General features: G+C 35.6%; 1 protein-coding gene across 2 annotated transcripts in view; it reads right to left on the minus strand.

The window, feature by feature from the left end:
- EMCN (endomucin) overlaps positions 1-16,294 on the minus strand; it is a 120,094-nt gene extending 103,800 nt beyond the window's left edge. Inside the window, exon 1 of one of the 2 annotated variants that reach the window (XM_077882129.1) lies at positions 16,049-16,294. In XM_077882129.1, coding sequence (XP_077738255.1) covers positions 16,049-16,118 — 70 coding nt within the window. In that variant the 5' untranslated portion in view covers positions 16,119-16,294. The remainder of the gene's footprint in view (positions 1-16,048) is intronic. The other variant, XM_077882128.1, reaches the window with a different exon arrangement.
- Between the last annotated feature and the right edge of the window lie 428 nt (positions 16,295-16,722).

Here is a 16,722-nt window from a genome sequence, read left to right on the forward strand (position 1 = left end):
AGCAGGCTCCATGCAGGGAGCCCCACGTGGGACTCAATCCCGAGTCCCCAGGATCATACTCTGGGCTGAAGGCAGCACTAAACCACTAAGCCACCTGGGCTGCCCTCTAGCCTTTCTTTATAGCTTTACTGTTTATGTATACATCTGAATATTATAGAATTTGAATTTGAATGTTCTTAACTTTATGTAAATTGCAATATAGTGTAGTATTTTTTGTTTTGTTCAACGTCATATTTTGAGATTTTTAAAAATTGATTATAGCTACAGTATGTTCATTGTTGGGGCTGCATATGGTTAATTAAACCATTATCTACTTGCTAATTTTGTAATTCATAGACATTTGAACTGTCACTAATTTTTGTCTATTCTAAAAAATGTGCTATGAGCATACATGTATTTCTATTTTTTTCAAACATGAAGTACCTATTTAAGACTAAATTATTTTTGTTTTTGTTTTGGGATTGAATTCGTTGTTTTCATTTTCCTTACTGATTTGTAGTTTTTCTGCATACTCGACATGCATCTTTTTTTGGTCATTTATACCCATGTCAAATAACTTGTCCCATTTTGTGGCTATCTTTTCACTTTTGCTGTTATTTCTTTTGATAAACATAATAATTAATTTTAGTGCAACAGAATATATGTCCTTCATTTATAGTATTTTTTGTGTATTTTCCTAAAATAAGGTTATATAGATATTCCCCTATGTGTACCATCTTTGTTTTATATCAAATATCCATATATCTATAGGTCTGTTTAAGAGCTCTTAAGTCTATCCACTGATCTATGTGGCATCAATGCTACCATTCTTGATATTTCTACCATACACCAATTTGACAGTTTTAATTACTATATCTTTATTATGGGACTTGAAAATTGATAGAACAAGTTCTCCTTCTTTATTTTTCTTCTTTAAGACTTATTTTCAAGATTTTCTTGACTTTATGCATTTCCACAAAAAATTATAATCAGCTTCTTATATTCTACAATAAAATTTATTAGGATCTTAATCAGAATTATATTGAATCTTAGGTCTATTTGGACAAAATTAACATCATTTAAGTGCTGTGTTGCCCAATTCAATGAACATGGTATACTTTTTTAACTTTTAAGTATTTCTTTAATCTTTAATTTCATTCAATCAATTTTATTCTTCTTCTCTTACAAATTATGCCTATATTAAGGGAAAAGGAATTATGGATATCCTTTATTAGAATTATTTACATGCACTTGGTGTTCTTTTTTGATGTTTTTCTAAATTGTATTTTGATACATTTTCTTTTTCAAATAGCTATTGCATAGATAGAAATACAATTAATTTATGTAAATTCTATATCAAGAAACCTTAGGTCTTTAATTCTAATAATTTATCAGTAAATTCTTATAGATTTTCTATTTTTACAATCATAACATAATATGTCCAAATACTAAGTTTTTATTTTTTTATCCAATCATTGTAATATTTATTTTTCTTATTTTACAGTACTAGCTAGCATATTTGGTACAATGTTTTATAAAAGTAACATTATTGGGTGCCCCTGGGTGGCTCAGTTGGTTAAGCACCTGACTCTTGATTTCAACTCAGGTCATGACATCAGGGTTGTGAGATGGAACCCCAGAGTAGGCTCCACACACAGCAGAAAGTCTTCTGGAGATTATCTGCCTCTCCCTCTGCCCCTCCTGCTGCTCAATCTCTCTTTTTATCTCTCTCTCTCTCTCACACACACACATACATTTATATTGTATAAACATATAGTTTTGAGAGGCTATATTTTTTAGAAATTTATTGATTTTATATAAATTTCAAAAATTGACAAAGCTTCTCATCACACCTACTTAAACTTTTAGCAGCATCTATAGTCATGTGTTCTTTTTCATTTTTGTTTGTTTCTTCTTTTCTTTTTCCTGATTAATATTGGCAGAAGTTTAGCAATCTTATTATTATATACATATAATTCTTTGCATTTTATGTTTCTTTTGTAATTCGTTAATTTTCACTATTACTTTTCTTATTTTCTTCCACCTACTTCATTTGGGTTTATTTTGTCTTTTTATTTCTTCCTTTCTAGCGTGTACTTTTAAGACAATAGAGTTCCCTCTAATCACTGAGTTAGCTCCATCATACCAATTTTGGTATAAAATATTTTATTTCTCTTCATATTCAACATATTTTCTAATTTTCATCATTATTTCTTCTCAATGATCCATAGCTTATTTATAAGGAAATGTCTTAATTTCTAAACATATGGAGACTTTTATTGTTCTAATTATAATATTGGTTTATAGCATAATTACTTTAAACTTTGAGAATACACACATTGAAGTCTTTAATTGTTTCAAAGGAAAGATTGGCACAAAATATCTGCATATGTGAACATTAAAGTTTTATTCAGTTACTAATGTATGTGATATCACAAAGTTGTGAGACAAATAATCATATACAATTTTTCATATAAAATATCTAAAACCTGTTCTGTGGACACTTGAATCTCTTTTCTCACTCTGGAACATGAAAAGAATAAAAGTGTGGAGATAAGTACATAGATACCATTTTACAGGAGACTGTCTTTGCAAAATACTCCTTTTGAATCCCATTCCCAATTTCTTCACCCCTAAGGGGCAAAGCTTGCGTGGTCTGTTATGCAAATCTATCTTAGAACTGTTTTGAGTCCTATTCCACAGTGCTATGAAGAGAGTTGGGCTCTTTAGTATCTAAAACTCTGGGTTAACAGAGGATTACCAGTGCTTTGGAAGGAGCAACCAGTGGATTCCTCTAGGAGGAGGATCCATTCTTAGGAACCAAAGAGCTGCAAAGGGGAAGAGGCCCAAGAGCACACCTTTGATGAACCCATAAAAATGCACCATTCTGCAGGCTCAGGGCACAACTTATGGTGTTAGGTCAAGTAATACCTTTCATTTAACTTTCTCACACCTTCTTCACTCTGTTCCTAACATAGAGTGGTCAGAAAGAGACTGGAGAGGGGACAGGAAAGCAAAAAAAAAAAAAAAAACAGAGAAATTATAAAGAACCCACTGGATAGAATTCCATCCCACACTGACATGAGCTGTAGGAGAGAACTTTATTATTTTGGATTGTGTATTCCAATTTTGAATTGATAATGCTGCAAACTTAGTTGTCCACTGGATTGTTCCCTTAAGAATGAGCAAAAAAGCTGTGGGCCTTCAATATTTTCTTAAAGGCAGGAAGTTTTTTTTCACCAAATAAATTGTAAAGAGATGGTAGGAAACAAAAATACAGTAGAATTTTAACCACATTGTATGACTTGTAGTTTCTAAGTTTTTTAACTCATTTTCTAAGTTTTTTTTTTAAGATTTTTTAAAAATTTTTATTTATTTATGATAGTCACAGAGAGAGAGAGAGAGAGAGGCAGAGACACAGGCAGAGGGAGAAGCAGGCTCCATGCACCGGGAGCCCGACGTGGGATTCGATCCCGGGTCTCCAGGATCACGCCCTGGGCCAAAGGCAGGCGCCAAACCGCTGCACCACCCAGGGATCCCTAATTTTCTAAGTTTTATGCTTTCCTACAACTATGAAAAAGGTAGTAATCCATGCAAAGTTAGTTATTTATAGCTATATTTCAATAGAAGCATTCTTATTTATGAAAAATGAAAAAATTTGTGACTGGAATATGGCTCTAAAATTCTGAGATTGAGCTAGCAAGCCTAACCAATTGTAGGAAACTTCTCCAGAACCCTGTCCTTTCAAAATCCATCGCATCAACACAAACATGGTAATATATTTGAACATTGCACATTTAATGTTTATATGAAATCCTACAAACTCTATGAAATAAGTGAAGGAATTAACCCCAGTACTCACAGAGGTTGGACAAAGAGGTGAATGAGAGATTCAGGAAGGGTATAAGCACACATATGTTCGTAGAAGAGAGAACATTCCACAATTTAGAGGGGTATGTATTACTGAGGTTTAACTAAATGCTGCCATGAGGGAATATGAAGCCTGGAGTTACCAGAAAACCTGAAAATAAGATTGTTAATTTCCTTCTTTGTTAACTGTTTTGTGAAATTTTCTTATTTTCAAATATTTTCCCATAGTCGTAAAAAACTGTGAGGCCAAACAACACCCGCCTGTAGATTATGTCAGAGGATGCTTGTTTGTGAACTCTGGAAGAGAGTTTGTTGATTTCTTCCTGTAACTTATTTATTAAGTAATGGCAGGTGATAAGCCAGTTGACAAATTTCAACTCATCATTCTCTAATACTAGAAATTTTCCTGCATATCTAGCACAGATTCATAGCATCATCACAGTTTCTTAATTTCTTTTCATGCTTACAAGATATTTGCTAACATTGATCATTTAATTCTCCACACCTTCTCAAGCTCCTCTGGCCCCAACACTTCAACCAGAAATATTTGTGTTTGGATTGTTAGACACATTCTGACACCACTTAAAACTTTGATGGGAATGTTGTAGCTATTTCTCTATTATGTGAGGTAGTTAATCTTGAGCAGCAATGGAACTTTGCCCACGGTCTTTCAGGGTTAATGAAAACAGGAAGCAGATTAATAGTAGAATGGAAAGGAATCAGTAGGATCTTATAATGAGTATGGAATTTCCTTACAATGGGATGGTCAAAAAGGCTAGAGTTTAAACCTATGCATCTATGGAGATTTCAGTGCTCTAACTAATATTTGTCTTGGCCAAATCTAGTTTCTATTATACTAAACTAGTACAAAAAAGAAAAAACAAATCACAGTGAATTGATACCAAAATTCTCTCTGAAAGCACTAGATCCTAGCACTTTTCTTTAAAGGTAAACACCTCTGGTCATCTTGTGGATATGGGGCAATAAGAAGAGTTCAGATGACAAGTCAGGAAATTGGAATCTAGTTCAGGATTTCTCAGAATGTATGTTCATATACCAGTATATAAAAATTATCTGTAGTAATTGCTGGGAGTGTAGTTGATTGGATTTTACTGGAAGAAGTCTTGGGACCACGGGGTGGGGGGGGGGGGGAGTGAGTCCTAGGAAAATCTATTTTTAACAGTCACCTTAAGTGGTTCTAATAAGTAATAAATGTTAAGACCCAATGATCTCAATTACAGTGTGTGTGTCCTTGGGCTCTTCTCTGACAATGAGCCAATAACACCTGCACAACCCCCTAGGCAATGGCAAAGATTAAATGGTATAATTGATCAATGAAGTACTTTGAAAAATGTACAGTATTTTGTAAATAGAACAGATGGAGGAATGAAAGACTAGCAAGAGATTTAATGATAAGAAGAAAGAACCTGAGGCACCTGCATGGCTTAGTTCGTTAAAGCCTCTGACTCTTGGTTTCAGCTCAGGTCATGATCTCAGGGTCATGGAATAGAGCCCAGCATTGGGCTGCTCCTACAGCACGGAGTCCACTTGAGATTCTCTCCCTCTCCTTCTGCCCCTCCCCCTGCTTGCTCTCTCTCAAATAAATAAATAAATAAATAAATAAATAAATAAATAAATCTTTTTTAAAAAAGAAGTAGAAAAACTCTACTGAATACCAGGTCTTTAAGAGTAGCTGGAAGGACTGTGGGGAGTGCTCCTCCCAAGTTGTTAGAGCTTTTGTTATATATCCTTCTTCCTGACCTTTTTCATTCCTGATATTTCCCCATTCCAACCCTCTCCAAGAGGCTTTTTTCTTTCTCCCAGCTTCTGGCACCTTCTCAGGCTCTTTTAATCTCATCTTTACTCTTAATCTTTTTCTGAATGTCAATCAGTTTCTCTCTCTCACTTTCTCTCTCTCTCTGTGTGTGTGTGTTTTAAAAGAATTCCTCCCGCCATCACGTCTCCAAAATATATACAAAAATTCCACATAGAAAATGGAAAAAGATGTCTTCTGTTGATGTGTATTCTGAGAAGTGTCTCTCATGGCAGAGAAGTGACCCTTTACATGTGAATCAGATACTTTCTTAAAGTCCTATCTGAAAACTCCCAAAGGAAACAAACATTAGGGAATAGAATTGAGCATCTTGATCCAACGTGAATAAATCTACAAAGAACAAGATGAAAGTGAAGCAAGATAACTTGAAGCAAAATATACAGAAATTGCTTGTTACAGAGAGACCAGACAGCTGTAGATCTGGAAAAAAAGCTTTAATATCATTTAGTCAAACTGCACTCCTATTATTGACAGGGAAATTAAAGACTTGATAAGTTAAAACATTTGCTTGGCTCAGTCACACAGTATGCTTGTGGCCCCTGGTAGCTAAGATCAAGGGCTCTTGGCTTAGACAACAATATATTCCACCATTGCACAGGGTTTGCTTGGGACACTAGTCAGAGGTCAGTGAAAAAAAAAAAAAGTTATATTGCCAAATATATGTGGATAGCTAAAGTAGACTTTAAATGGTGTCTATGTTGTAGGTGCTGTGTGTTTTTATTTGGCAAAGTAAAAACCTGTTAATTCCCTGTCAGCTGTCCAAAGAGCATTTTATTATTTACTGATCAATGAAAATTTTAAAACCTGGGTACAATTGAATTATCTAATGCCTTTGCTTCTGGACAGTATTACAATAAAGTTAATTACTCAAGATAGTAAATGAAGACCTCAGAGAGCAGTAAAATCTGTAATCAATGCATCTTTACAATTGCATTTCCATAACTTTACATTTTAGTAGGGATGAGGAATAGTGTGATCTAAGTGTTTCAGAATTACTCAGTGAATGATACATAGAATTACAGGATACCATACTTTTCTTGTGAGGGAGAGACAGGAGTGACTCAATAGTTGCATTCTGATGATCACACCATTCCTATGTGATTTGAACAGTCAATATAAACCAAATGTGGGTGTTTTTTGCTAATCATACAACAATAAGATGGCAAGTCAATTTCATAAACCAAAGCAAATCAGTTCTGCCAACCAAGAGAGTATCCCAAAATGACACTCAAAACTTCTCCACAGTACAGGCCAAGGATAAAAATAAATATTGTCCTCAAGTTACTGAAAACAAATTCAGGAATGCCTTGTACATTTTCAAGTCTGCTGATTTTTGAAGAAATACAGTTGTCCAAATTAAAGCAAGAGTTAGTTAGTAAGCATCGCCTATGTGTCCAAAGATAGGTCCTAGGGAAAAAAGATCAATTAGACATTGTCTTTGTTCCCAACAGATTTACATTCAGTTAAGTTGTAAATGGACTCTTAACAGCAGGTTTTTAAATGGTTGGTAGTAGTGTCGTTTTTCTTTCTTCTACTTTGCAAATCTATAGAGTTGTAAACTTTAATTAATATAAAACTTGTGCTCAACAAAGACTGTCAGCAATAGAAAGAAGAAAAGAAAAATAATAAGCTTATGGATTCACATAATTTCATTATCTTAATTCCAACAATGCAATTACTATTAATAAATCTTTAGTTAATTCTGTGCATTTAAAATGGTGGCTCTCATTTTTTAAAATTGGATTTGCAGGGAGAGATAATTGAAGGATGTCTCATTGTTGGAGAGAGAAGTTGTCACAATGACCATGAGCTGACGAATGCAGGAGTGGCCTCTGTGCCCCAGGGACAGAGTCCAAGAACTCAGCGTTTATGTCCTCACACTTGCTGAAAGCCCTAAGAAGGTGATTTCACAGTTCATACCACAGAAAATAATTTCTTTTCCCATTTCAGTTAAAAATAAGCCCAATGTGTGATTCAAATGGTTTTCTGTGTTTTGTGTGTGTGGCTTTTATAACTCAAGCGTTATTCTAACACATGGCTATTTGAATGTGTAGCAGCCATAGAAAAACATATAAAGGTATTACAGCTAAAAAAGCAGTGGTGGAATGGCAAAGACCCATCAAATAAGGAAAAATTCTCAAATTTATGAAATGCCCTCCTATTAATCCCTTGATTCTGTGACTTAAATGTTAGCTTGCATTCTAATAACTAGTATTTAAATAGTAATTTATGACTTACAGAGCACTTAAAATAGGTTTTTTTGTATTCTCATGTAACTCTAATACCGTATCAACAAATATCTTTTTTCTCATATTTAGACAAAGAGTTAGAGGCTAGGAAGCATTTAATATTTTTATCGATTTCAGCATACTAAGAAGATGGACACAAACTTGGTTCTCACATTAAAATCAAGGTTCCTTCCACTAACATATCTCACCTCTCAGATTGAGCAGTGCTCAATGCTTTAAGACCGGTAATAACATGTGAGGATGTTGACAGTTCTCAAGAGTACAAAGTCAGAATCCAAATTTAAAACGAACATAATTTTATTTATTAATTTGAGTGACTGGTGAGTTAAATAACCTACAAACCTGAAAGACACTCTAGACAATAGAGTCTGCATCTATCAAGTTGTGCCTGTATATATTCTGATCAAAAATATAACTTTGCAATCACCTTTCTAGTATCTCATATCGATTCTTCCATGAAAAACTTTCTTGTGCTGGTTTTTCATTTTGTAAGAATTAACATTACAATTATTTAAATGTTTGCTGATTTTTGCGTCAGAATCAATTTGGAAATAAAGCCATTTATCTAAGGAATGGGATATAATAAACTATAGGACTCTGAGTTCTAAACCTCAGCTAATCTTATAGAGTTATCAGATGTAGGCACTATGGTGGGTACTTTGTGTACATCCCTTCATGTGATCCCCCTAATCCTCCCATGATGTAGGCTGCACTCATTGCATTTTAAAGCTGGGAATGCTGAAGGTTAAGTAACTTGCCCAAGTTCACATAGAGAGTAAGTGGCAGAGCTGGAATTTGAACAGTCTGGCTCCAAAAGAATTATAAATGTGACACTAAGTGATTAATGCATTAATAGTTATTTCCTCTGCTGCTTTTCTTCTCCTCCAAGTCCCATATTAGCTGCATTAACATTTATATTGTAGCCAAGTACATCTTTTTTTTTTTCAACTAACTTAACAAAGGGTAGGTAGGCAAATGCCTACAACTCTTTTCATTGCATCCTCCACTAATTAATTGAATCCAGCATCTTAAGAGAACCATTATCACTAAACAGAAACTCATTCATGGCACTTAGTTTGTGGTTTAAAGGAAGTAGAAGACGTTATGAGAAGCAGCAGTGGCTTCTGAATTACTCAATTGACAAGTCTCTATCCTTCCTCCTTCCTATTAGAAAAATTCAACTACTGCAATTTCACCACATTGGGAGACAGCAAGCTATAAGGAAGATTTTTGAAGAACAACATCCTCTGGTTTGATTTTAGCCACATCGCTCCAGTATAACTTTATAGCCCCGTTTCCTAATCAGTAAAAATGAGAATCATAAATGTTGTGATGGAAATAAGCTGTGTAAAGGGCCAGGCACCATGAATGGTAGACGCCAGTAAATGTCAGGATGATACTCACCTGGGTTAACTTGGACCAGTTCTGATTGAGTCTAGGTTTTGACACAACTAATTTGGACTCAAGCCACAATATGAATAGACAGATTTAAAAAGCAGTTCATATTTCAGATGAGCAGTACACCAAGAATAAAGTCAATGACTTCAATATTTTTGGCTACTCACCACACAATATAATTCATGACTGACTCTATGCAAACAGGCAAATGTTATCTTTTTTCTCATATTTAGACAAAGAATTGGAGATAAAGAATGTTATCTTAGAACTAGACCTGCTCAGAATATTGTTTACCATAGTCATCAAAAGATTGACAAAGCTTTTTGTTTGTTTTTTAAGTGAAGAGGAAGAAAGATGGTGTATAGTAATTGAAGTATTGGAGAAACTGTAACAAGTCTATATCTCGATATACACTACCATGCAAACCAAAATGTTCCCGTCAACAAAAATATTAAGTGCCGGATATCCCCAGAAAGCAGAGCCTGAGACAAAGGCTTGGGTGAGGACAATCTGTAAAGGAAAGTGAAGTCAGGGGAAGGAACAGAGGACTAGAGCAGTGAAATGGAGCAGGAATAGAAGAGGAGAGCATTCATTCACTGGCTCCATTCTCCCTTTCAGCAAGAACTATCTCACAGAGGGCTACTGTTCCTGAACATCCAGGGCAGACATACAGTAGTGCCAGTGGGGGTTTTGCAGGTGATGCATGCCTTGGTGTTAGCATAACAGCAGACAGGAAAGCAAAAGGTAAATATTCACATGAGGTAAGGTGCTGTCAGGCTACACTTGTGTGTAGCAGGTTGCCATAACAATGGCTGGAGTAAACACAGCCAGAGAGCACACAGGGAAAGACACACAGGTGTCTAATACACAATGGCTGCTTCTATTTGAAGACTAGTTATGATTATCTCTGCTGATATTTCTACAAGGCACAAAACTTCCATTTAAGTTTAGAAAACTATTTTTCTTTTTTCATTTTTTAAAAACGATTTTTTTCTTATACTTGTCCCAAATTTGGGAACTACGTGTACTGGCCTTTCTGGATGTGATTGGCATCACTAATGTTTTTCCCATTGACGCTGATGTTGTGTCTGCAACAGTACAAAAAGGATCTTGTTTGCTAACTAAAAGAGTTTCTTTTAACACCCAACAGGCATTATTATCCTACCCTGATAGAGCTTTAATGACCCACAGGAATTCAGCAACAGGAAAGGAGGCACTTACCAACAGGAATTGAATGTCTCTTAGAGTACATTCCTGCTTTGACATTCAGTGTTTAGAAATGTGCATCTCAAATTGTTTTCAAAGATGAAGAGGAAGTTGGAAAGTGATGACTAAAAAAATGGCATGGTTGCTTGAATCAGATAATTATTCACAAGTTAAAGTATTCACCTGGAGCTTGAAATGTACCTTCATCAATGAAAAGGAAAGGACTGGCAATGATCCAGTAAAATAAAAGCGTTCTGAAATCCTCACATGTGCATCATTTTTTCCCCTCAATTATCTGAATAATTACAATTAGCAAGATAAAATCAGCAGAGAACTTAACTGGTGACAACTGTTACGAATCTCTTAAAAACAGGAATTCTAGAATGATCTTTTCTACTTTTAAGTAGAGACTCTTAAAAAATGAGTCCTGGAAAAAAAAAAAAAAAACATTAAACAAATGGTTTGGGGACTAAATACTTTCCCATTGGATTTGTTTGCATATAGGTTCATTCTTCCTATAATCACTCATTTTAGGTAAAATTTTTCTGATAGTGGCGAAACTAAACAGAAGTAGTAAGTGAAATGACCTGCTCTAAAGCAATGCTATCTAAAATAACACATGAATTAATGATATGTGGTATTTACTTAACTTTCTTAAACTTTCCTTTTTGGGAACTTTGCTTTTTAGGAAAGCCATTTTATAATTTTAAGAAATTGAGAATAAGGTTTCTCTTTGAATATTTCTAACTATAGGAAGGTATTACATAAAGGATCCCTGGGTGGCTCAGAGGTTTAGCACCTGGCTTCTGCCCAGGGCATGATCCTGGAGTGTGAGGATGGAGTCCCACATCAGGCTTCCTGCATGGAGCCTGCTTCTCCCTCTGCCTCTCTCTCTCTCTCTTTCTCTCTCTGTCTCTCATGAATAAATAAATAAAATCTTAAAAAAAAGAAGGTATTACATAAAGTATTTTATACCCCAAATGAAAAAGTAGAGCCAACTGTCTTTAGGTATCCTTCCCCCCAAGGATTATAGACAGAGCATTTTCTCCAGATTTGTTGTAAATTACTGTCACCTGGTACTAGGTTGTCTATCTCTCCCTATCACCTTCTCTCCTGGCTAGACTTTGGGAATTGGCTTACCTTTGATAAGAAGCACATTTCCCCTTATATTTGGTGCCTATTTCCATAGCCAGGGATCAAAGTAATCCACTTGTGTCCGTGTTATATGCTATGAGTCATACATCATGTCCATAATCTTTTCACAAGGACAAGGCAGTAAACTGGTGAGTGTCATTGGAAGAAATTAAAAATGAATAAAATAAAAGAAGGCAATTGTAGTATTCATTTATGTGTTCATTCAGCTATGTCCTTATTGTATGCTTAGAACTGCTACTGGACAAACTAACTACATATGGTAATATATCTATATATGGCCTCTACTTTCAAGGTACTTAGAGTCTGGCAGAGGAAATAAGATACGCCTACCAATCATTAGGATAGAATTTTTCTAAAAAGTGCCATAAGAGAGTTAGAAATATGAGCATCTAGGTGAGAATTAAATTGTTTTTCTATGTTATTAATCTTACAATAAGCAGAACTAAGAACTTCTGGGGTTTTCAAGAGTAAAGAACACTCAACCCCTCAGGGGCATTCCAACTACCCAGGGATATTAATTTATCCTGAACATCTCTATTTAAATATCTTATTAGGATTTCGAACTCACCATGTCCAAAATCAAATATATCATTTTTCTCCTTAAACTGCCTCCATCTATCCTTCCCTTCTCCTGCTCCCAAACCATTTCCCTGCTCCTAATATTCAGATAATTCTCTCTGTACATCTCAGTGACTTTCTCCCTCATTGCCAGTCAAGAAAATGTCAAACTTCAAACTTTCTACTTCCTTTAAGCTCTTCCCCAGATCATTCTTTTCATTGTATTGACAGACTTTCATACTTGAAATGACATTTGTGCTATTTTCTTTAACTTTTGTCTCTCCTGATTGCAATAGTCTAACATATCCTGCTGACAGTTTAATCTTCCCAATTTATAGCCCAATCATATAACTCCCACAGTCAAACACATTCAGAGACTCTAAATTAATTCACTATTCATTTGTAACTATGGACTCTTAACTACTTGACATCTCTCACTCTGGTAGTCGACATATCTTGAGGCTCTATTTCCAACCTTATTTTCCACAACTTACCTGTGTCCAATCTGTGACCTCCTTACATGTGTACACTAGAATATACTGATGTTTTCATGTTCTCAAGAAATTTCATCGATCTGGAACCTCCTGTCTTTCAAATGTCAAAGTTTATCATAATTTCCACTTTGATACGAAGCCCTTTCTGAGGCCCCACACCCCAAACTAAGCTCTGTACCATTATTTACCTCTTAAGACCTACAATATAATCATACTTATAATTACTTGACTGTGCTTCTCTCCCCCATTTCAAGGACCATAGTGGAGTCTTACTGATCTCTGCAAATCTATAGCATTTAGCATACTCTCTGTTTTACAGTCTATTCAATCCATTTCTCCCTCATGAAACCGAAATGTTCAATCACTGACAAATGAATTTCTCCGAGCAATTCAATTCTCCAGATACCAATAAAATGATGTTTGTTCCTGTCTGCAAATGCCTAAAACATTTTAGTCTTTCCTAAATTAAGGTAATATTCAAAAAGTAAATGGCACTTGAAGAGTACATTGTTTCCTGGGCCTCCTTTCTCTTGGAATCCCTCTTCATTTAACTTCTCTCAGTCCTGACACTCAAAGGTTCATCAATTTAAGCTTAAAAGCAAAAGGGGTTTAAAAGCCACAGGAAGGGGCTGTTCAGGTTTAAACACAATTTTAAAAACCTTGGGAAAGAATGGCAGTTCTTTTTCGGGAACCTCCCATACGTATTTCAACAGAACAGCTTTCCAAATTGGAGGTTGTAAAATATTATACCGTCAACCAAGTAATAGAAAGTCACTGGCTGCTATGTAGAAAGATTCACTTGATTTTCACAATGAGCACAAAAGACTACATTGTATTTATTTAAATCTGAGACTGACAAAAAATGTCAGAAGGAAAAAGAAAAGTAGTCAATTTCTCTAAAAGATCATTATTTAGGAATAAATTACTATGCAAAGAAGCATGGATCTTCTTGACAACTTGTGAATTTAAGGCATATCAAATGCCTCCTTCCTCATTCCTAATAATCAACTCTACTGATGAAATATGGTAAGCATTCTAAGTTTGGGGAATGTACAAAGCTTTGAAATCAATGTGTTTCCGGTACAGAGGGTTAGGGAAAGAACTTAATAAATTAGCTTAGGAAATGCTTCATTTCCTGCACCATAGCTGGGAAGGGAAACATAAGACAGGCAGAGCCAGGTGCAACAAAATCATACACCTGGATGGAAAAATCTCTTCCAGTTCCTTCTAGGCACCACTCAGATGGTCAATTTATGCTCTTGAGCTAGAGCTTCCTTTTCTAAGACAAATGAAGTAGTTTTACAGACTCTTTCCTTAAGTTAACAAATAGAGCTGTTGGCAGAGGTTGAAGGAGATAGTTATTATGTAGTCATTATCTCTGCTCAAATAAAAAATTATCTTACTTGGGCTAATAGTTCATTAGAAAGAAGATACCATTATCAGGTTGGGCTCATTACCAGTGAGGTAAAAAAGTTGGTATTTTCCTCATTTGATCATAATAGGAAAACCTGCCAGGTCAGCTCTGCGTCGTCCTCCACTTTGCTGTTTTTCCTTACAGTGAGGTTTTGCAGGCTGATTCTATTGATCCTATTTCATTTTGCTTTCAGAAAGACTCGTAATCCATTCAATGTTTAACAATGCCAGGAAAATAGTAAACTCGATGGTGCTTACAGACCTGGAGTGGTGAGCATCCTAACTCAGACTTTCTTTCTTTTTTTTTTTTTTAAAGATTGTATTTATTTATTCATGAGAGACACAGAGAGAGAGAGAGAGAGAGAGAGAAAGAGAGAGGCAGGGACACAGACAGAGAGATGCAGCCTCCATGCAGGGAGCCCGATGTGGGACTCGATCCCAGGTCTCCAGGATCTCGCCCTGGGCCTGAAGGCGTCGCTAAACCACTGAGCCACCCGGGCTGTCCCCAGACTTTCAAATTTATATTGATCTGACATCTGTTTATGGAAGTGTTTTCCATGGCATCAAGATTTCCCATGCATATCAAAGAGTTACTTATAAGCTTACACACTGATTTCTGTGGCCCCTCATAAATACTCTTTATTTTTTAAAAATTAGATGCTTGGTAACTCTTTTAAGTGAGATTTCTGGCCTTGATACCTGATGCAACTTAACTCCAGATAAACAATCATATATGTTTTTGAAGTGTTCGGGATTTTGCCCTAAATTTATTTGTGTATTTTGGGAAATTAATGATAAATATCTCTGAAGAGGTGTGCATAATTTTTCCTACATTATCATTCTAAATTAGAATTTTTGTAGGCAGCAAACTTTTGAAAAGAGAACAAGCAAAATAAAATTAGAACTGATTGTTTTCCAGGGCTTTCAGAATCAATATTTCCCAACTGTGTCATTTTATTATAGTTTATACTTTGGTTTTCACACTTATTAAATCTGTCTTATATTAGTATTACATATTTATTTCTCCCAACAGTACGTTTACACTGTTGGTAAGGACAATGTCTTTATCATTTATATATTCTTTGCACTGATGAGTACATAGTAGGATCCTAATAAATATTTGTTAAATTTAATTGCTTATGGGGAATCCCTCAGAAAGGGCAAACAGTCAGATGTAATAATCTCCTGCAACTGGTCATTAATATCGTCAGGGCTTATAGTGGTTCTTATATATCTGAGTTTCTGAAACTGCAGTCAGTGGGTAGGATTTTTATGTCTATAAATTTCTGAAATGTGTATATGTGTAGACATGTGCTTATTTCTGGAGTAAATGTTATTAACTTTAATCAAATGACTCTCCTCTTTACCCATCCTACACCGTCGACAGTAATATTCACTTCCCCAGGCAGCTTGATCCAACCTCTCAATTTATCAGAGCCAAGAGATAGTTGGGAAAAATATAGGCCAGCATCTGCAATGCAGTATTTCTGATTACAGCCTTTCACCCATACTTGACATTCTTGTTATTTCTAGACTTAAAGCCTGAGAAGAGAACATTTTTGAGAAAGAAGAGTACATTTTTAAGTATCATTTCATCCCCAGATTTTTACTCTCAAAAAAATGCTATCATGTATTCTGAGTACCTTTATGGTGCCCTCAAATATACCGCAGGTCCACATTACCAGCAAACATTTTCCTTTCAGTAAAAACAAACATCCCTTTTGTTGAGCCTTTTCCACGCACTCCCCCAATCAACACTCACACATTTGATTCAGCCAATGAGTTGCTGAATCCAAGTTTCAGGGGAAGCTCCCCGAAGGTAAACTGAGGCTAAGAGTCCCCTACTAGTGATTTCTGATCCACACCATCAGAGGAATAAGAGAAAATGATACCTGTGTCTTTTTTACCGCTACAAAGACTGGGCAGAAGAAGACAAAGGATGGTCACTTGAAGGAATTTCATGGTGCCCGTGGATCGTCTCAGTGGCTTTTCTCTCCAGAGTCAGGCAGAGACAACTCCCTTCCAGCCTGGCAAGGCCTTACTAGCAAATGGAAAAGGTGTGCTGAATGTGAACAGCCACTACCCATTCCCACTTATTTCGGGGGCTCTGATAAAGAACGGGAGGAAATACACACACTCCCTTTGGGAGTTCAGCAGAGAGGAGATTTATTGTTTCAGCCTCTTACAGGAACTTTTTTTTCTCTTCCTTTGGCAGCCACTTGTGTTTTTGTTACTACATTATTTTGTTCTTCTTCAACAAAAAGGTCAGGGCGATTCTGAACAGAAACAGATCTTTCTTGAAAATGGTTCATACAACTTTCTAACTTTTGTTTTGAAAGTGTGTTTCGGACTGGTTATAAAAGGGGCCTTATTAACCAGAGACTCACTTTGGATAAAGAGGCTTTAATTGCCTGAGGGTTAAAGTTTAGAGCAAAATCCACAAGAAATCAACTTTTCCTCTTTCTTTCCTACCTAAAAGCCAGATTAGCAAAGACCATCTTCTGGAGACTAGTGCAAAAACCATATTACATGGGTTCTGCTCTTCTCTTGAGTAAAAAAAAAAAAA

The sequence above is a fragment of the Canis aureus genome, chromosome 33 (assembly GCF_053574225.1).
Source record: "Canis aureus isolate CA01 chromosome 33, VMU_Caureus_v.1.0, whole genome shotgun sequence".
NCBI lineage: Eukaryota > Metazoa > Chordata > Mammalia > Carnivora > Canidae > Canis > Canis aureus.